At 27.1% G+C, this 22,639-nt stretch overlaps 2 protein-coding genes across 4 annotated transcripts in view; one reads left to right on the top strand and one right to left on the bottom strand.

Annotated features, from left to right (window-relative positions):
• The window catches only part of Frl (formin-like protein), a 29,712-nt gene extending 17,789 nt beyond the window's left edge, over positions 1-11,923 (top strand). For 2 of the 3 annotated variants that reach the window (XM_011058200.2, XM_011058201.2), the window contains exons 9-17: positions 205-321; positions 1,001-1,241; positions 1,323-1,597; positions 1,796-2,063; positions 2,148-2,275; positions 2,355-2,799; positions 3,044-3,318; positions 3,645-3,758; positions 8,685-11,923. In XM_011058200.2, the coding sequence (XP_011056502.1) occupies positions 205-321; positions 1,001-1,241; positions 1,323-1,597; positions 1,796-2,063; positions 2,148-2,275; positions 2,355-2,799; positions 3,044-3,318; positions 3,645-3,758; positions 8,685-8,897 (2,076 nt within the window). In that variant the 3' untranslated portion in view covers positions 8,898-11,923. Of the gene's footprint in view, positions 1-204; positions 322-1,000; positions 1,242-1,322; positions 1,598-1,795; positions 2,064-2,147; positions 2,276-2,354; positions 2,800-3,043; positions 3,319-3,644; positions 3,759-5,609; positions 5,704-8,684 lie in introns of all 3 variants that reach the window. The other variant, XM_011058202.2, reaches the window with a different exon arrangement.
• A 423-nt stretch (positions 11,924-12,346) lies between these two features.
• On the bottom strand, positions 12,347-22,638 carry cta (Guanine nucleotide-binding protein subunit alpha cta). The gene is made up of 5 exons (XM_011058199.2): positions 21,411-22,638; positions 19,760-20,020; positions 19,557-19,607; positions 19,203-19,420; positions 12,347-19,117 (listed from the first exon to the last, which is right to left on the bottom strand). The coding sequence occupies exons 1-5, from the start codon at positions 21,624-21,626 to the stop codon at positions 18,760-18,762; spliced, it is 1,104 nt and encodes a 367-aa protein (XP_011056501.1). The 5' UTR covers positions 21,627-22,638; the 3' UTR covers positions 12,347-18,759.
• Position 22,639: the final 1 nt, after the last annotated feature.

Below are 22,639 nucleotides of genomic sequence, written 5' to 3'. Positions count from 1 at the left end.
TTAATAACGATCAAGATATCTGTTATCATATACGATATGATAACTATTTTAATAAATTAATAGCAATCAATATTTGTATAATACAGAATAAATAAATATTTTCCAATTGTTAAGTGAAATATTATGCCTGATAATAATTTTAGTTTTATTAATTTCACTTTTATATTTTTTATATAAATTATCATACATTATCTTGTGTTTTAGGTTCAAATCTCAGCTTACTTAGATAACGTGTTTGATGTAGCTGCCTTAATGGAGGATAGTGAAACAAAGACTGCAGCATTAGAAAAAGTAGCAGAATTAGAAGATGAACTTGGTCATGTAAGCAATATAAACTTTTATTTTTTCTATATAAAGCCACTAGGAAAAAATGGTCTAAACACATAATCCATAAAATCCAATTTATAGAAAGAGCTTTATATAAAAATGCACTAGAATTTGTTTAATTAATGTTTTTTTTATATATATACGAATATATATTTAATTGATTTTTTATTAAAGTACAATAGTTACACAATCTTTTAACATTTCAATTTTAATTTCCGATTTACGATTTAAGTATTTAAGTAAATACTGAACTATTTGATAATTTTTATTCTTTGACATTATTATTACGATGTTTCGAATTCGATATTGCTTTGCAATTTTTTAAATTGACATTTCTAATGCTTTACGGTAAAGCGAAATCATTATTCGTCAATATTATACTGAAGAACACCCAAATTGAGGATCGAAATATCTGTATTCAATTCCTATCAATATAATTTTTACACATTCTGTATTGATCCTACAGACTTTATTATAATTATTGATTTATTTCTTTGAACCTTTATTCTTTAATGGTTATTTATATAATTGTGTGTGTGTGTGTGTGTGTGTGTGTGTGTGTGTGTGTGTGTGTGTGTGTGTGTGTGTGTGTGTGTGTGTGTGTGTGTGTGTGTGTGTGTGTGTGTGTGTGTGTGTGTGTGTGTGTGTGTATAATTAATTGCATTTGACGCAGGCACATGATCGTATGGCAGAATTAGAAAGAGAATCGTTAGCAAAATTGGCGGAATTGGAGACGGAGTTAGGTGCGATTAAAATGGATTATGCCGAGGCTTTGGAAACGCGTAGATCAGTGGAAGAAGAACTCGCAGCTTTAAAGAGGCAAAGGCAAGATTCTGCCCGAAGACAGAGTGTCCTGGAGAACAAAATTATCGAGTTGGAAACTCTCACGGGAACACTAACGAAAGGCTCGTCAGGTATCTTAGATCGAAGTATTTATATGATAACTAATAAACAACAAAAGCGAAATCTCATTCAAATGTCTATCGATTTTTCAGCCGCTAGTCTACGAAATGGCACCGCAACAAGTCCTCTAAATAATTCGGATAATATTACATCAGAGATATTCACCTCGACACCGTCACCGACGTCGCATGAAGTGCTTCCAGCGGCTCCTGCACCACCACCTCCACCTCCTCCACCGTGTCCGCCGCCGCCTCCTATGGCACCTCTTTCTTTGGGAGATCATAAGTTACCACCGACTGTTCCGATACCTCCACCACCTGCCGGCATGATGCAAGCACCCAATGGAGCAATGACCATCAAACGAAAAGTATAATTTCATTTATTCTACATTTCTATATTGCATTAACACTTGAATAATCAATGTTGAATATATTAATATATTTTTTAGTAAAACGTGCATTGTTTATTGATCATTATGCTCTTTTTTTATTGCAAGAAATTATATCGTTTCGTTGTTTTTTCCCGAATTATTGCTTTGACTTAACATAAGATTACATTCTCTCAGGTCCAAACAAAGTACAAGCTTCCGACACTTAATTGGATTGCTCTTAAACCTAATCAAGTACGGGGTACTATCTTCAATGAGCTGGATGACGATCGTTTGCATAATCAAATCGACTTTTCTGACTTTGAAGAGCGATTTAAGATCGGCATGAGTGGACACGTAGCCAATGGTAACAGTGAAATCGATGGACTTCAAAACTTTCCGAGTAAACGATTTAAGAAATCCGAAAACGTATCACTTTTGGAGCATACAAGATTACGAAATATTGGTAAATAAATTATTTATCATAAGATAATATGTGATACGTAGAAATAAATTTTTTACTTATTTCTCACTCTTCTTCCAACTTTAGCTATATCTCGCCGAAAAATGGAAATGCCAATCGAGAAAGTAATAATGGCGGTGAATGCTCTCGACTTAAAAATCCTTTCGCTTGAAAATGTAGAATTATTGCAACGTATGGTGCCTACGGATCAAGAAGTACGCTTGCTCTATATTTGATATTATTAAAATATCTCACTTTATACAATATCAATAAAATAATATAAATTAATTTCAGATTAAGGCTTACCGCGAATATATTATAGAAAAGAAGAATGTCAATTTGTTGACTGAAGAAGATAAATTTTTGATGCAACTTGGTAAAGTCGAAAGAATATCTACCAAATTGTCAATTATGAATTATATAGGAAACTTTTTTGACAATTTACATCTCATTACGCCACAAATACATGCTGTGATATCTGCATCCAGTTCGGTTAAGAGTTCAAAGAAGTTAAGATCAGTATTAGAAATTATTCTTGCCTTTGGTAACTACCTAAATAGTAGCAAACGGGGCCCTGCGTATGGCTTCAAATTACAAAGCTTAGATACATTATTAGATACGAAATCGACTGATAAAAGGATGTGCCTTTTGCATTATATTGTTGCCACGATACGCGTCAAGTTTCCAGAACTTATAAATTTTGAATCAGAGTTAATGTACATCGACAAAGCTGCGACAGGTACGTCTTATTTGATTATCTTATTTGATCTATAGTATAGGAATCTTCGTATTTAATTACAAATTATATAAAAATAAGTTAATGAAATAGTGTTTGGTATAAAATTCGATTTACATTCTGTTCTTATTTAAAATGTTTCATTTAAAATGTTTTATTTCTATTGCACAACTACACACACTCACGCGCGCATATATATATATATATATATATATACACAAAATATATATTTATGTAACAATTTCAGTTTCACTAGAGAATATAACAACTGATGTTCACGAGCTGGAGAAAGGTATGGACCTTGTGCGAAAAGAGTTTGAATTACGCGGCAAAGAGAAACACAATACAGTATTGCGTGATTTTTTGAATAATTCTGAGGAGAAATTACGCCGTTTAAAACTTGACGCACGTACCGCCGGCGAAGCATTCCGAGAATGTGTTGAATTTTTTGGAGAAAGCCCGAGACAAGCTGATGCCAACACCTTTTTCTCTCTTCTTGTCAGATTCGCGAGAGCATTTAAGGTATATTAGTAATTACATTCTAATAACTATAAAAATTTTTAATGTATACTATAGTTTTATTAGAAATGCAATAGCATATAATGAATACACAAGTTGAATGAACAACAACAAAAATAATACTTATAACGAAGCTGGAGCTTCAATTCAGCGCGCAATTTAAGAGACTACAAATGTGGTATATAAAGAATTACATGGAATTATTTAAAAACTATTTAAGATTCAGCTTCAATCGTTATAGGCATTATTTCTTACTTATTGTGTATTTACGTTATGTCTTAATAAATTATTTATTACTGCATAAATTGAACAATAAAACGTATTTACAGGCAGCGGATCAAGAAAATGAACAGCGTCGTAGATTAGAGGCTGCTGCAGCAGAAGCTTTAAACACTTCCGAAGAAGTTATAAAACGTAACAAATTAAATCAAAAGAAACAACAGGTATGTCATATGTCTTTAATGTTTTACTTTTGTATATTTAGTATTAACCCCTATGTAGGTTTATGAATGAAATCAAAGCACACAATTAAATCTTTTTTACTTAAATTATTAGTATCTTGCATGTGTAAATTGTTAATACCTAGCATATTCTAATGTATCAATTTAAAAACCTTTTATTTTAATATACGTATCTTTTATGCTTTGTAAACACGTTATTCTTATAATTGCAAAAATTACGTATTGTTTTTCTTTTTATAAAAAGCATTTTAAAATGTCGAATATATTAATCATTATATTATACATTTGTATTTCCCGGTGACACTATAATGTTCAGAGACAAATTATATATTATTCCATGCGCGTGAAAATTAATAAGATGACGCAACTAATTGATCCTCTCCGATTTTAATAATAAGCTTTCTTAACATTTCTATTACTATATATTTTCATAAATGCTATATATTTGCTGATCTCTATTTCCATTTAAAAAATTCAAAATATTTCTATGTTTTTTATTATTATTTGGATAATTTTTTTTTTCCATTAAATATAATCTATTTATTAATATGACTTATTTTATTGTATAATTATTATAAATAATTTTTATTGATTATCACACACACAACACACACACACACACACACGCACGCGCGCACAAAATACACAAAACACATAGTTGCTTATTTAAAAAATTATTCTTTTTGTTTACATATTTTTTTAAAAGCAATTGTGCTGTCTGTGCGACAATTGATTCCTCTCATTATTCTGTTCATAAAAGAATTAAGATTATTAAAAGGTTAATAGTTTACAAGATATTTAATATTTCACGTTAAAATGTGTTAATATAAAATATAGAATCCCTAAATTATTGATTTTTTATATCTTTATCTTAATAATTTTATGTGCAGAATATTCAAAGGAATCATATTATGTTAAAAAAAATTATTTTATTTAAAAAAAATGGCGGTATCTTCTATATGATTTTGAAAAATTGATTTTTTTTCGAAAATTAATTTTATTAATATTTGTGTTCCTTCAGACTGTACAACTTTCATTTGAAATATTTTTTCATATCTTATTTTCCGAAATATTTCATTACGTGAAACAAAACGCCTTGTACATACATATACATACATATATATTATTATTTATATTTTTCTAAGCTTTCTCTTCTACAACATCAATAGTATAAATGCATTTAAAATTAACATTCATTACATAACATTGTAATTATACACAACTTATAGAAATAAATAAATCATATCTTAATACTTATATTCAGACGATGGTTCGAAATAGCTGCCTACTATTTTTTTTAAAAAACTTAAAACTCGAAGAAAGATAATGAAAGATATAAATGATTTTATAAGTACTTTTATAAAGATGTATATATGTACGTAAAGAGTATCGCCTTAATTTGACAAAATGCTCGTGTATCTAAAGGTAAAATGGACTAAATTGAAATGAAAAGTCTTGTAACATTTTGCAATTTTCACAATAATTAATGAGAAATTAATTATTAAAAATCGCCAAATGAGCACGTATCATTTTTTTATATCAAGCTTTAATTCATAACCTTTATATTAAAAATGATATAATTATAAATATTTTCATAAACATATGCGTATCATAGAGCGAAGCGAGTAAATGAATAAGATTATTAAAAAAATAAATAAAAAAGACATTTTTTTGCATGTTGTGATGTAGCATGGCGTTTTACAGGAATTTGAACGATTACGTCGATCCTGATTATTTTACGCGTGCCTTTTATAGTTATTCCATTTCTTAAACACATAGATTTTATAAACATCTGTTTTTTTTTATTTGTTACATATTTATTTGGATTTAAAGTCACCGAAATTTTGCTGTAACTCGAACAAGAGTCTGTTACATCGCCATCTTAATGAACTGGAGTTCAGAACATAACAATGTAGAAACATAACATGTAAGTCCTCACTCACTTCCTTCTATTAACATATGATTTTTAATATTTACATACATATCACACATTACCAAGGTATTTATTATTTGCAAAAATCTGAAATTTTTAGAAGATTTTTTTCCTGAAATTGGATTTTCATTGAATTTTATCAGTACTTACGAAAATTTTTGGAATTTTATTTTTAAATTTAAATTCTATTTTTTTCGAAAATATTTCTTTAATTATTTCTTCTTGATAATGTCAATCATCAGCAATAAGCATAGCAAACATCCGCGTACATTCATATACAATCTCATATATAAATATATTTCGAGTTTTTATTTAAAAAAATCAGGATAACAATAGAAAACAATACGGCTGTTTGTAACAAATAATATAACATACTGTTTGTAACATATAATCAATAATTCATTGATGCTATTAGTATATTTATTGTAGTGAACCTTTCTACAGGTTTCGTGACTCCAGTTATAGAAAATAATAGTCTTATGGAATTCCTATCTTTCATTGTTTTAAAAAATTCTCTAATCTTATTTGAATTTTGAAAAATATCTGGAGAAAAATCTGAAAATTCTCGGAATTTTTTAATAAGATTTAAGAAGTAAACACCCTGATTACATGCAACATACAAAAAATTTGTTTATCAAACTTTCTCATTAATAAAATGCATCATAGAGTATTTATCATTAATACATCATAGTTTTCAGAGTTAGTATTTTATTTTATTAGATACATATAAATTTAAATATTATGAATGATATTATCATTGTTGATATTATTTTCAATAAAATAACGATGGTTTAAAGTTTTATTTAGCGATTACTCTAATTTTTTTTTTATTTTTAATATATAAATTTCTTATATAAAATTAGCTGTTTTTAGCATTAATGTATTTGTACATAATATTAAAAGTAAATTTATTATTAAAAAATTATAAAAACACAATCCATTATAACACAATCCATTATAATCCAAGTAAAAAGTAACTACCTATAATATTATTTTTATTGTAAACAATATTTACAATGATTATCGTTTCTACGTAAAAAAAAGTTTGTGTTAAGTATATAAATAATTAAACGCTCGCTCACATACATAAAAACACATATAATACAATTCATACAAATTTATGCTTGAACTTTTTATAGCTAAATTCAATTTACAATTACATTTATTGCTATATTATGTTTTTAAGTATGTACTTGCCCTTTTTCTGCAGACTATATAGAAAATCTAAAATTCAAATAGTCATTATTAATGCGATAAAATAAGTCATTATTAACTCGACAAAAAAATAATAATTTGCTGAAAATAAGTTAACAACAAAATACAATTTATCTTAATTTATCAAAATCCTGATTATCTAAATTCTGTCAACGGCATGTTCGTCGTGAAAAAAATCTTTGAAACATGTATTACGGCATTTCGGAGACAAAAAAAATAATTTTTATGTTGAACTGCGTAATTTGAAATATATTTATTTTATTTATAAACGGTATATTATTAAATATCTTATATAAATTAATACAGAAGTTTATTATTCATAAATTAAATATAAAGATTGTGTGTGTGTGTGTGTGTGTGCGTGTGCGTGTGTGCGTGTGTGCGTGTGTGTGTGCGTGCGCGCGCGCGCGCGCGCACATAAATCTATATATATATAAAATGTATATATAGTACATACAAATAATATAAATATGAACAAAGATAATATTAAAAAATCTTTATTTTTTTTAACAAAGTTGTGTATCTTTACCTAAAATCATTTTGAATTTATTTTTATTTCGAAACTATCTTGTAACAAGAAAAATATGATATAGTAGTATACATATGTGCTTCATAAACTCATATTCTTTATATTACATCTGTTAGTTATTAATAACAATCGAAGTACGCATTTGCATGTTTTAACTCGTATTGATGTTGCCTGAGAAAATTCTTCTATCACCGCTTTACTTTCATTGCTATAAAATTTCGTATATCGTATAAATAATGTACAAATAAAAATTGTATTAAATTTTTCTTGATTTGAAATTAATTTTAACAAATCTTGCTTTTTTACATTTCTTAATAAATATATACAGAGAATTTCCAAGTCAAATCGCTAAATATAAAATATGAACTTAGGACTTTAAAACAAAAATTTCTTCTAAGTTTTTACTCACAAACGCTTCGTTTAAGATGTATTGATTTTTTTGAGTTATAACTATAGTTGAAGTTTTAAATTCACACTTTAAATTTGGTGGTCTAACCTGGGAACACCCTATATAACTTTAATATTAAACGATATATGTTGAAAAATAATAACCGATAAAATTTTATTAAAACTTTAGTTTAAAATTTTTATTTATATAGTAATAATTTATAAATTATAAACAGGATGTTTATAAAGTCTGTTATCACCCTTATATATTTTGAAAATAAATCAAAATTATGAAAAATCACAAAATACGTGTTCGATCATTTCGAGGGGCTTCTGCAACGCTCCCTCAATCCCTTTAAAGGAACAGCCTTTCGAAATGAGCGGACATGTATTTCGCAGTTTTTTTCAATTTTTAATCGTTTCCAAAATATTATATAAGGGTGATAGCTGATTTTAGACACCCTACATATTTATGAAACATATTAGGATGTTCCGAAATTTGTGAATTAAAATTAAACCAACAGTAAGAAATTTGTGAATTAAAATCACAGTAAAAAGGTTTTCAAGAAATTGAATAAAAAAGTTATGTGTATATTTTTATTTCAAGCAGTAAATTTGTGAGATATAGATTGGGTTGTTTCACCTTTCGATAAACTTCAGCTCACTCTCTAACTCTAATTTAGATTTAAAGAAAAATTTCTTTAATTTCTTAAATTTCTTTTCTTTAATTTAATCTCCCTAATTTACAAATAACTTTCTTATTGTGATATTTTGATTCACGAATTTCGATATAAATATTAAAAATTTTTTCTGTTATAATTAACATTATGTTACATATTATCAGGATGCTGTTATAAACGAATTGAAGAATAAGACACGATTAGTGCAAGAGAAAAAGTTGCTGCAACAAGACGAAGTGTACAATGGCGCTCTAGAGGATATTCTTCTTGGTCTCAGATCCGAACCATATCGCAGAGCGGATGCTGTAAGACGTAGTCAACGACGACGTATCGATAATCACAGACTCTCGCGCACTGCTGAAGAGCTTGAACTCTAATTTTTTGACATTTCCGACGCGTATTTCAAAGTTTTTTCTAAAGAGAATAAATTTGCCTTGTAATATTATAACTTCATTATACTTAGGAACTTATTCTGTAACTCTTATCGATCACAGTTACAATCGTTAAGAGTTACAGAATAAGCTCCTTAATTTTATATAAATACGACGAGAATCTCAATAAAGAAGCACCAATAGTTCGAGAATACTTTTGAAAATATTAATAGCTTGCACAACTGAATATATACACTTGTACATTCTTTCAATTTTTGAAAGTCTTTTACAAATATACTTTTGTTATGAGTATACAAATTCGAAGAGAATTGTGGAACGACGATATTCAGTATGTACAATTAGAAGAAGCTTGTGTGCGAATTGAATAGTGGTGCTGAAAATGCAATAGTTATAAATTTGAAATTTAAAGCTTTAGGATATAAAATTTTTCGAATGTGGTATTTATCGTGTAAAATATCGCGAAGCGATAGATCTTCGAAAACACGCGATATTTTACATATTTATCCTTTTATGCATAATTCATATGTGAATCTCATAATTAAAAATATCTAAGTTCTTTTCAAGTTAGCATAATATTATATTAATTAAGGCATCTTTTTATGCCTTTAAGTAATTCTTTTCAACATTTCCTGATATTATATTTGTTTATATCTTAATTACACTATTACCTTTCTTTCACTTTTTTTGACATATATATGAGATATGTAAACGTAGAACTATTTAAACTTAATTGTTGTTGATTGTTATATATGTTGAAAATATTTATAATTTTCATATCAATGTTTCCGTTAATTAAATTAATTGTTTACACCCATGTAATTTCTTTATATCGAATGGACAAAGTCATTTAACTCTTAATATAAGTGTGTAAAATTGGTTTTACACACTTATATTAGTCGCAGATTTTAATAAGTTTATTATATTTATATTATTCTATAGAGATGTAATAAGTTAGGAAAACTTGCTACGAAATTACACAAGTTTTATCAGCTTAAAAGCACAAGATTTAAAATAATAATATTTACACTTTCGTATTAGAAAAATTTCGAGTTTTTTCAAGTTACAGAAATGTATCTTCTTGCAACAATAATTAACAAATCAAAATAATACGTTAAAAAAGTGATAATTAACTAGGAATATATATGCATTTATTGTAATTTTCTGCGACATATAACATGTATTATTATGATATAAATGAAAGTGAGATCTTTTAGTTCTCTCAGATATCTTCCGAAAATAATTTTGCAGCATATATTACTTATTACATTCCTTGAATATACGTATCATATACACAAATCTACATATATCAAGATTATGTTATACGCATAAATATACAAACATAAGTAATTGTAAGAGCATTTCATAGTATTTAATAATCGATATATATATATATATATATATATATATATATATATATATATATCTATATCTCGAGCTATAATGTAAGGAGAAAAAAAATACAAATTAAAAAGTACACACGATCGATGCTGCCATTTTTTTAAATTCTTATTGTCAAAAGATTACTATAATTAGACTGCTCACTTCGATTATCAAAAAGAAATAAAAATGAGGCTGAAAATTTCTATGTCCATCTATACATATTATCTGTATGTATATTATGTGAGTGCATGTGATGGGTTTATTATGACCAACACTACACATTTATGTACATATTACCGTTCATAAATTCGGAGATGCTTGTGATTTCTCGCATTTTACAAAAACTTAAATATCCCGGTGAAAAAAATAATAAAGAAGTTTTTATAAATGCATTTTAAAGAGAAAACTTTTTTTAAATTTTGACGTTTTTTCTCTACAATATTTTGGTCTCAAATTACACATTAAACATTGACATTTTTTTCAATATTTTTATTATTTTTGTAAGTATTATACTTGGATGTAGCATTATTGGACAAAATTTAACAAATAAGTATTTTAAAGTAGATTTTATAACTTGAAAAATCTACTTCAAATTAAAATCAAAATTAAAAATAAAAAATTTCTAAGTTTCAAAATGTTTTAAAAAAAATCAACACAATGATTTTTCGCAAAAATATAGATTTTTGTATTATGAAAAAAGTTTCTTTTTCCAAAATGTTTTTTAACTTTGAAACTAAAAAGTTTCTCGGTAACTCCTTACGAAGAGAAAGAACATTTAAAAAAATTCAATATTGTAATTAAATTTAATAAATAAACACTTTTTTAATAAATGTTAATGAAACACACATTATATTATTATGCATAAATAATATTATTATATTATATATGTAAATAATTAACTTAATATATAACATCACATGAGATCACAACAAAAATTACATAAAAAATTACGAATTTATTTTTTTTTTAATTATACTTTTCTACTGAATGAATTTTATAAATCCGAATTTTTAAATAAAAATTACAAAATTCTTCATATGTTAATTGAAAACTATATTTCATACTTGTTATTTTCATTTATTATTTCAAATTTATTATTTTCATAAAATCCCTCCTAATTTTGGAAAGTTGATGACTATCTTACAACATGCGAACATGCTTAGCAACAAACATATCGAAGTAAGCAGTCTAGTTATGCAGACATTTATAGCCAAAACATATAGTAAAAGACTACACAGTTCTACAAGCTTTTTCCTAATTGAAAATATCGCAACTTTTGAAAAAATGAAGTTATATTTTTACTTTTGTATACGTTTTTGATACTATATATTACTAAAGCAAGAAAAATGTAAATGTTGTAATATAAAAAATATTTGAACAAATATAATGTAATTACTATAATCGCTTAGAATAACTGCCAATGTGATGTATTTAGATAAAATATTTTCTGTACTGTATTATTTAGCGCATATTGCATATTAGCAATATTTGAAGAAAAATTGCTATTATTAGAATTGAAAACTAAGCTATTTTTTTCACATACGTACACACAATTGTAAAAATTAACAATATATACTCGCTGTATAAAACCACAATATATAAATAAATGTAATTAATACTTCAATAAAAAATGATGTACTCATTTATTATACATAAAATTAACGTATATGCATACGAAATACATTTATATTATTGATATGATTCCATGTCTATGGTCACATATAACACAATAATATATAATATTAAGACTCCTCGAGTCAACCTCAACCATACTGAATCATGATGCTCATGATGTCACGATTCAATATGGTTGAAATAAGTACTCGAGAACCTTAATATCAATATATGAATCACGAATGAATAATAAATAATTATAATAACAATACATTTTCCATTGATGTAATTAAGTAACCAAAAGTTTTTTTCTATGAACAAATAAACTAATGTCACACTACATCTAATATGTCACATAATATCTATCGTTAGCCTATTGTTACATAAAATATTTTTTTTATCGTATAACATCTATTGGTCATTAGTAAATTAACATACCATTATGTCTTTTAAAATTTTTATTATTTGTGTATAAACTACATTGTAATAATAATTCATGTAAAATATTGTTATATACAAATGTACAATGTACAAAAGGCACGACATATCTACATTCTTCAGCTCACATATAATAAAATGCAAGACAATAAAATCACGAAATGTGTGTAGGAAGTATACATAATTTAAAAATGTTACAAAAAATTTATTATCAATAATTGTTTTATAGTACCGTTAAAAAAATTAAATATATTATTGTGCTTTCAAACGTCACAGATTATTGTTTATCATGCATCTGTACCATTTACATTATTTTTGTTTACTATTATATCTCCTTTTCATATTTTTTTCATTGTATTTCGATGATACATAGAACACTCTCTCTATATCTCTAAAGAGACATCATAATAGTATGAGAAAATATACACGATTTAAACAATTTCGTTTCGTTACATTATATGTATACATAGGATGTAAGTTATGAGACTGTTATCCACTGAATAATGGGATAGATTTTAATGTAAACTTCTAACAGAAATGTCACACATTAAAATATCTTCTAATTACAAATTAAAGAATTTTTAATTAAATTTAATTCTTCGTGGTCATACTAGGATTAAAAATAATCCCAGAGCACATTTAATCAGTAATTTTTTTACTTCATAGAACGAAATCGTCGGTAATGTGTTAATTGTGCTCTGAGATCAATTTGATCCCAGGTGTAACCATTACGGAATTTTTAAGAAGCGTGATTATAAAGAATTGAAAAATAAAAATTCATAATAAACTTGTATTTTATCTTAAATTTTATTTTGACAAAAATTCCATTTAAAAAAACTTCGTTGATGTTTTTTTTAATATCAGATATAAAAATTAAAAAATTGTACAAAATATGATAATTTTGACTTTTTTTTGTTAAAAGAGAAAACTTTAATTTCCTTAATTCGAATCTACTTGGTTTTAATATATATTATATATAAAAAAGTAGTTTTGTGCTTACATAATTTATGTTATATTAATATAAATAATATGTGATGATTTGCCAACTAATATTCAGAATGTATACTTTGCTATAAGTCTGTCAGCATTAATATGAAAAAATATTGCCAAGTTTCATGGAAACAATCATTTTTTAAATATTAAATTTAAATGAAAAATATGAAATATAAAGAGCATGGCTACGCTAAAAGTAATGAGAATATTTAAAATTAATCATTATCTATGTATACACAAACGCAATCCATTATTTCTTCGTTTTAATATTCATATCCTTGTTTTTAATTATAGGAAAAAAATAAATAAAATAGTCATTCTTATTTTCTTCTTTTTAATTTATGAATGTAAGAGTGAATAAAAATATATATAAATATGATGTTATTTCAACATTTGGTTTAATGCATTTTATACAACTTTTTTATGACTTGAAATATATTAAGTAGATTAAATTGGATGTATCAAAATCATTTTAGAGAATTTGAGAAAAATGATATAAAAATTATTTTGGAACTTTTCAAGAAATATGTTTTATCATATTTATTATAGCTCAATTTATGTTATTATAATAAAATTTCAAGTTTGTATCATTACATGTATATTTTTTGTTCTATTTATAAATAGCTTAATAGACTATATATGATACATCCATCATCATATATCGATATATAGTTCAAGAATACAGTTTTAATAAAATATAACCGCAGCATAATATAAGATATATACCAAATGCTAGTAACATAATTCCCCGAATTTTAACCACATCTATGACTTGACTACTTAAATATCAAAAGAATTTTCTATTAAACTGGATTGTTCGTAGAATTTTGTACACAGAATATAATTACTAAAACTTATACTTACGAATTTGTTTATGTGATGAATGTCAATGCTTTTTTTATATATCTTGTAAATCTTTTTATAAAAATCATACACGTTCTCTCTGTGTATTAACATATCAATTGTATGTAAACGACATGCATAAAAACTAGTATAAAAACAAGGTATGTTCAAGACAATACTATTGTTATAAAAACGATGAAATTGGACCTGATTATTTTTATAGGAATGTAAAAATATCATTTACAAAATATACCGATTATCAATTATTTTTTATACAATCAGCTGTTTGTATGAAATAATGTTTATGTATAAAAGCTTAAATATGATATACCTCAATATCTTTTTTATACATAACAGACGCACAGCGTGTTGTATGTACATACACGCGACACGCGCACACGCATACATATACATACATATATACATACATATATGTGTAATTTAATACATAATTAGAATAATTCTAGTTAATAAAGATGTGTATTACAAATATTTATTTGTTAATAAACTTATTCCGCTTTATTAAACTTTTACACATTAAAACAAAGATTTTATGTAATAAATAATCTATAGAATTGGAATGGCTTGTAGCATAACTATAATAATATTTGGAAAAATATGTATTATACACGTATACGTATACATACGTGTATTCGTGAACTGATAATATCAGAAAGAGGATAATTTTACATAAAAAAGTAAGTCGAACATATAACAAAATTTTTTCAAGAGACTTTGTTTCTGAGAAAATCAATTTTACATATGTGTCGGATACGTGTGAACTTAATTATGTCTCGACTCATGGATTTGGATGTAAACTATTATCTCTGCTCATGTTTGTATTCATTATTGTATTGGGTAATCAAAAATACATGATAAAAATAGAATATTCACGAATTATAAATTTTATTACATTTAAATATATAAATATTATAAATTTTTGAAAATGTCCATTCTGTCGAGTACATAATTCTGTTCTTTGAAGTAAATTCTATGAACACTTTCTAACGTGTTTTAAGTGTTTTAATTTATAAATTTATAAATCTATGTAGGATATTTAAAGTACATTTTCTCGAAAACAAAGCCTCATATAAAAAAATTTTATTCTACGCTTTCGACTTATTTTTTTCATGTATAAAAACCATCTCGATTATATCATCTGTTACGAATTTTGTGTATGTATGCGCATGCACAGACAAAATGCACGTAGTGTCTATTAATTATTAACAACGCTTGTGGGCAGATACAGCGAACTAAACTGAGTCGAGCAGTATCATTTTGTAATTTTTGCAACAGTTAACAAAATATTAATTATTAAAGACTGAATAAACATATATTCGCCCGGTGTAATACCAATTGCAAGCGGCGAGAAAACCGTGAAACCTCGAAACTTAAAAAAATTTCGAGTTTCGAAAAGTTCAAGCCAAGCTCATTCAACAATCTTTAGTAATTAATATTCCGTTAATTACTGCAAAAATTACAAAATGGTACAGAACTTTCCGACTCAGTTTTATCCACTCTATTTACCTACAAACCTTATACAAATAATTATCAAACATCCTGTATATATTCATTTTTAACTAATAAAAGATAAAATATAGAATAACGTACAAAAATGATGTTTTGATTCTATACATAGAACCTAACTATCTCCTTAATCAACATTATTACATAAAATCTTTAGATATAGTTTATATGCACATAATAAAAAAATACTAACGTTTGCCAGAAACACATAGTTTGAATAATTTATACTACAAAAAAATACATTTAGTTTCTTCAGAATTTTTGGTATACTACAATATTCAGTTCAATTGTGTCTGATTTTATAAATCGACATCCATTTGCAATCATAAAATTATAAAATTCATAAACAAATATAATATTAAATTTATAATGCTAAATTAGATATATTTCATACAAATTGCTGTTCTAATCTGGTAAATAATATAGAAAGTAAAAAATTTGGTTAATTCACATAGTATGAAAAAAATAATACTGATTTTATTTTTCTTCTAAAAGTGTAATAATTAATAAAGGATCAGTTATCAAATATACAGAATAGAAGACAAATAAAACTTGTTACACTTATGATGTGACATAATTACACTGAAATTAAAAACAGCTGCTATTATATTTCTTTAAAATGATTTTGTACTTCATAATATTGTATATAATTTAAGAAATATACAATTTCTTCTATATTACGTATATAAAGATATATAATAGATGATACATAATATATAAAAAATTAAATATTTACAAAATAAAAAAAAGATAAGAATTTAATATTTTCAAACAATATATTTTTTATATAAAAAGACACGATTCAATATATATCAGCACTCTAGCTAGATATCTATGGGAAAAGTAATTATAGTTAATATACATGTATAATTATCTTCAATTAAAAGACAATAATAGCAGCCTACAATTCATTTACTCAATGTAAGAAACAAAGATTTAAATATTATTATATTCAAGATTGGAAAGTACTACTTTTACTTTTGTAACTAAGTTGAAGCGTGTTTTCATGTTGATGCTTTGTAGCGTCCAAATAGATCACGTGATAAAAATTGACAAATATCAAAAGTTTTTGACGCTAAAAATGACCGTCTAGCGTCAGTAAAAACTTTTACAGTTAGAGTTATTTTTTTCGGTAACTTTAATATAACTTCGTTCTTCTTTTCTAACTATAACTGTAACTCTCAGTAGCCTTGTTTTTATTGCTTTGTTTATTATATTTTAAGATTGAGAGTCCTTTAATTAGTCAAAAATCTGGAAATGATTGAATAGGCCTTTGAAAATAAAGCATTTTTGAGAAAAATGTTTCAGACATAAGTTATAGGCTTTAAAAAGATCTATTTATTTATTACATTCATTGGAAGATATAGTTAAGGTTAAGTCGATTTTTTGTACTGGGATACTTTATTTTTCATTCTAGATTTAATTTAATAGCTGATGTGAAGAGCTTTCAAAACATTATAATAAAATCATTTTTTCACTAAGTACTTTTTGAGTATAAGGCATGAAAGTTACAGTACCGCTGTCATATATAATCTGTTTAACATGTAAAAATGTAAACGTGTAAATTAATCTTTACCTTTATTAATTCTAATAGTATCAAAATGTTACTCATGTTGTTCTGTAATAATAAAGAAACTGAAAAAGTTACTTTCTGAGTAACTGAAACTGTAACTCGTTACTTTTTAAAGTACGTAATTTGAAACCATAACTAGTTACTTTTTGAAACAAAAAAAACCTGTAACTGTAACTAGCTACTTTTACAAAGTAACTTTCCCAACCTTGATTATATTAAATAACATTGCTTCTTCGGAAAAAAATGGGTGAACTTTTTCCACAGCAACACAAACTTTTTGAACACAAACTGGTTAGCTTCATTTGGTTTATATGGCTTGAAAACTAATATTTGGTTTTCTTGTTATTTAACCGTTTGAATGCCAAAAGCGATTGCAAAAAAAAACATCATGTTGAATCTAAAAGCCTATCATGTAGAAGCATGATAACGAATATAAAACAAAGGAACGCAATCATTATCTTTGGCATTTCATACGATTAATGTATTCAATAATAAAAATAATTAATCTTAAATAAAAAATAAGTTATAGATTTGTGAATTCTAGTTTAATGTATAAACCAGCAATAATCTTATATATATTAAATCATGGGAAAAACATTGAATTATTTATATAGGATGCGATTTGGAAAAATTAGCGTTATTTGTGTCATTCTATCTTCATCATTCATATATGAACCAAAGATAAAATAACACAAATAGTGCTAACATCTCCTTGAACGCAGCCGTAGCTACACAAAAAACTGTAAGAATTTAAACTGAATTATTTGCAACTGATCCTTTCTTTTTATACAAATCATTATCGTAGAAATTATTGACAATATATAGAATACAAAATTATGTACAATAGAGCTTGTAATGATCTCGCAATCGTTCAATATTTATCAAAAGTATAATAAAAATGTCTCACATACATACATACATACATACACATACATATATATACATATGCATACATACAGACTGAATTGTAATGTATATCTCAACGTTTTACCATGGGAGATGAATATTTCTCTTTTAGGCGTGGTCTCCTACGCTTTTTCCGATTACAGTCGGTAATTCATCTCCCATGGTAAAATACTGAGACATTCATCATGATTCACTCTATATATATATGTACATATATATATATATATATATATGTATACATATATATTTATATTATTTATAAACATGCATACACGCATATGCATGTATACGCACGCATACACAGTGTATATAAAGTCAAATTTTTTTAAATATATCTTTACATTAGGCAGTTTTTTCTTCTTTACTGTAAATGTATCTATATATGAAGTAAATATTCAAAAGTTGTATAATTCATACATATATATTGTCTTATCAAAATGTGTTTTGACGTAGTGTATATTGCAATATTCTTCAAAAACTACAAATTGGATTAATAATATATTAAGTGTTAATTTCTGATGCATACCTTTGTTTTACTAGCTGTTTTATCTGATTAATTACTCCATTTCTACACTATTGAAGCATAAGGGACTCTAAGTTTCGGTGCAGAATAGTATCCTTCACAGCATTAAAGACGACTTTAATATTTTCTGTGTCTACTGCAGTGGTGAAATGATGAAACAACGGTTTCCTTGGATCCCTTTTAACCGAGACGAACATATCGAGAATAAAATTTTGCACGTCCTTCATGGAATGTGGATCACCCGCAAATTGTGGAAAATAGTAACGGATATTTGTATCCTGTGACCTCACTTTTTTATCGAGCAAATCCGTTTTGTTTAAAAACAAAATTATAGACACACCACAAAATATCATGTTATTCACGATTGTATCAAATATATTTTTAGATTCTTCCAATCTGTTAGTTCTCCTACAAGATTAATTGATAATAAAAACATTATTATCATATTATGTTCATTTTACGATCTTGTAAAATAAACAAAAAAATAACATACCTATCTTCCAACAAGACCTGATCAAATTCCGATGATGATACAAGAAAAAGTATAGACGTCACGCAGTCAAAGCATTGATACCATTTTTGCCTTTGAGATCTTTGACCGCCAACATCAACAAAGAGGAATGGAATATTATTAATCGGTATTACAAATTCGGAAATTCCTTTTGTCGCCTTTCTACAGTGTAGAATATCCTGATGTGTCGGTGTATAATCCTAAAAAATATTTATACACTTTATAGGCAATGAAAATTAAAAATAACATACACACAAACACACTTCTCTTTACACTTTATAGTAAATAAAAATATATATATTAATTATTCTAATTATAAATTGTAAAATGTATTACCACTCTTGCAATCCTATCAAGATTATCTAAGAAGTACTGGACAGAATCACTCTGAAAATATCAAATCACACATATAAATATAACACATAAGTTAAAAAATAATAAAGAAATAATAAACAATTATTACATTTATATCAGTTGCACGAATGCATGCATAAGATTTGTATCTGCACAATTAAAAAAAAAGAGAGAAAAAATCTTACTAATTGGAATTCTCTTCGCCTGTCGAACGCTCTTTTAATCGACGCATCCGTCCATAAACTCTGCAATGCTGGCACATAATGCAGAAATAATCTAGTATCCAACACCATGGTATTCTCAAACTTGAGTAATTGAAAACCGATATCATAATTCTTAGAGTTCTCCCAAGGAATATTTAGTTTATCCCGTGCATCTACTAGAACCTTCATACCCTTTATTATATTCTGATAGATTACATGTTGGTATTCTTTAATTAGTTCAGGCTGAAAAAAATATATAATACACAATATCAATTCTAATTCTCTGAAAAATATTTCTTATAAAAGAAACAATATGATATTCTTTTTATAATATACTTTGAAAATATAATAACATTAAGTATCAAGAAAAATATACTTAATGCTTAAAACAAAATTAATGACAAGTGCATCTTTTATCTATAATTAAATGTTTAATGTGTACCAATTTCAATGAAAAATATTTATTCTGATTAAAATGAGTTTCAGTTTCGAAATTTTTAATCATTTTTAAATGATAAATTATTGTGTAAAGAATTTGAGATATGACAGAAAATGTCGCATGTCAAATCGATATCAATGCTTCTTTTACAACCCATGATTTTATTCCTCATCTTTTTTTATCTTCTATATGTTTCATACATAATTTATTATACGTATACACACATATAAACACACTGTATTATTTATTCACCATACTACTAATATTCGACTTTTTTTTTCTTTTCTAGAATAAGAATTATAATTCTTATAGAGATTCTACAATGAGTCAGTAATCAAAATTCTTAACTACTTACTAGTCTTAATCTTAAGATTTGAGCACAAGAATTGTAGTAATACTTATTAAAGTGTAAGTAACACATGAGCTTTGGAATATGGTATACAACTTATTGCCGTGTCTCCAAGACATAACAATAAGTTACATGTCATATGCCAAAGCATGTACGTTGCTTACGTCTACAATATAAAAGTCTATGCAAGTATTACAACAATTCTTATGCTCAAATCTAGATCTCAATCTTAAGATTTAGAACTACTTGAGATTTCTGACTATCAGCTCATTGTAAAACTCTGGTTAGCAAAACAAACTGACTAATATTTATTTTTACTAACGTAGATTAATTTTAACCTTGATATAACTTATTCTTTAACTACAAAAAAGTAAAAAGTAAGTTAAATTAAGAATTAATTATCAATGGAAATCGAAATATCATTAGTATGAAAGTCAGTAAAATAGTTGAAATTTGAAATCACACAGATATATATTGCATTTTTGAACATTTTATTTTAGGAATACCTTTGTACTCTGCTATAGTATTTTACATATCTTCTCATCAGAAGATTGGCCAATGAGTTACTTCATTCTTTTTGTAAAAAATCCATAATGCAGATTTCAACGAATAAAATACTATGCTCAATTATAATAAAAAAAAATAGGATAAAAAAAAATAGATACATTAATGTGTAAATTATATGAAGGTTAAATATTCCGCTAATTAAATACAAGCCAAATGTCGTACATGAGATGGCATTGATCGTAGGAGAACCGAACCGATATTCGAATATTACAAATATTGCGAGACGGCACCGATTCCATCACGTGGTGCCGCGCGCATGGAACTCCTCGAGTCCTTACCTCGAACTTGATACCGTGAATGATCCGCATCTGTTTGAGGAATGTCGACTTGCCGCTTTCTCCCGCGCCAAGCAGCAGCAGCTTCACCTGTCGGCGAAACGTCTGCCGATCCTTCTCCAGCATCCGGTCGATCTCCTGACTCTTATAACGTTGCTCAATCTCCTCTGGGCTGAATTTAAACCGCAGGCAACACGACCACGTTAAGGAGCTCGCCATCTTGCTACCCTGCCTATCTCTCTCATTCGCTCTCACTCTCTCCACTTCCTTACTTTCCTCGCCTCGCTTGCTTGCTTCTCTTCTGCCGCCGGAGTCCGGCAGCGTCAACTCTCGCTCGCTGCTGTCAGCTGCCGTCTCGGCAACAAACCGACGAAACGTACTTTAGAAACGGGAACGCGCGCGCTGACAATACCAAATACACGACGACTCGCGTCCCTCCTCCACGTCTCGTTCGTCGCCACCCACCCCGCGAAAGCGCAATGAGCGCAATGAGCGCAATGAGCGCAACTCGCAAGCCGCGCCGCGCCGTCCCGCGCCGTCGCCGATTCAGAACCGCATTTCTTGGACAGGCGTAACCGGCCGGAATGCGCAACTACTATCACCGAACCGAGCGGATTACGCTCGCTACGCTTTTTTTTTTTTAATCGACCACAACCCGCATGTATTCGCTTCTACCACGCGTTATAACGTACACCCTGTTACGATACAGGTATATGTATATACATATATATATGAGGAAGAATGTGACAATGAAAGCAAAAGATATTTTCACGCAAACATCACTACCGTTTGTCCGCGATCTTCACAATTGTGTCCAATTGTGTCCCCATATGACAGTAGTGGCACACGACGAGATACTAAAGATAGCCGGCCTTGGGCAAATTTTCGTGACTATCAATGGAGTCCCCCGTCTTGACATTCTTGACTATCAATGGAGATCCGAGGATAATAGAAGAACGGTGACATTATCAATAATCGATATAAATTTGCAATAAATTTTTAACATATAAAATATATTTGGATAATATATAATATTATTAAATTTATGATTTTTTATAATATAGATACTTCGTAAATGAGTACGCATACTTTTAATGCTTTAATATTTTATATGTTGCTGAAAAATTACAATTTTTTCTCCACAGTTATCATCAGCTGGATTGTTAATCAAATTCAGATGATAACATTAAAATCGCAGTTTTAAATAAAAATCGAGTATTATTAAATTTTAA

Source organism: Acromyrmex echinatior, chromosome 19, assembly GCF_024713525.1.
Source record: "Acromyrmex echinatior isolate Ae372 chromosome 19, ASM2471352v2, whole genome shotgun sequence".
NCBI lineage: Eukaryota > Metazoa > Arthropoda > Insecta > Hymenoptera > Formicidae > Acromyrmex > Acromyrmex echinatior.
The sequence above is the reverse complement of the archived record's forward strand: the minus strand, read 5'-3'. Positions and strand labels throughout refer to the sequence as shown.

Excerpts from the sequence above, each read along its gene's own strand:
- cta (XM_011058199.2), bottom strand. The coding sequence starts at position 21,626 with ATGGCGAGCTCCTTAACGTGGTCGTGTTGCCTGCGGTTTAAATTCAGC. Across the intron at positions 19,421-19,556 it reads TTGATAGGATTGCAAGAGTG|GATTATACACCGACACATCA; the intron begins GTAATACATTTT and ends AATATTTTTTAG. Across the intron at positions 19,118-19,202 it reads CAGGTCTTGTTGGAAGATAG|GAGAACTAACAGATTGGAAG; the intron begins GTATGTTATTTT and ends TTAATCTTGTAG.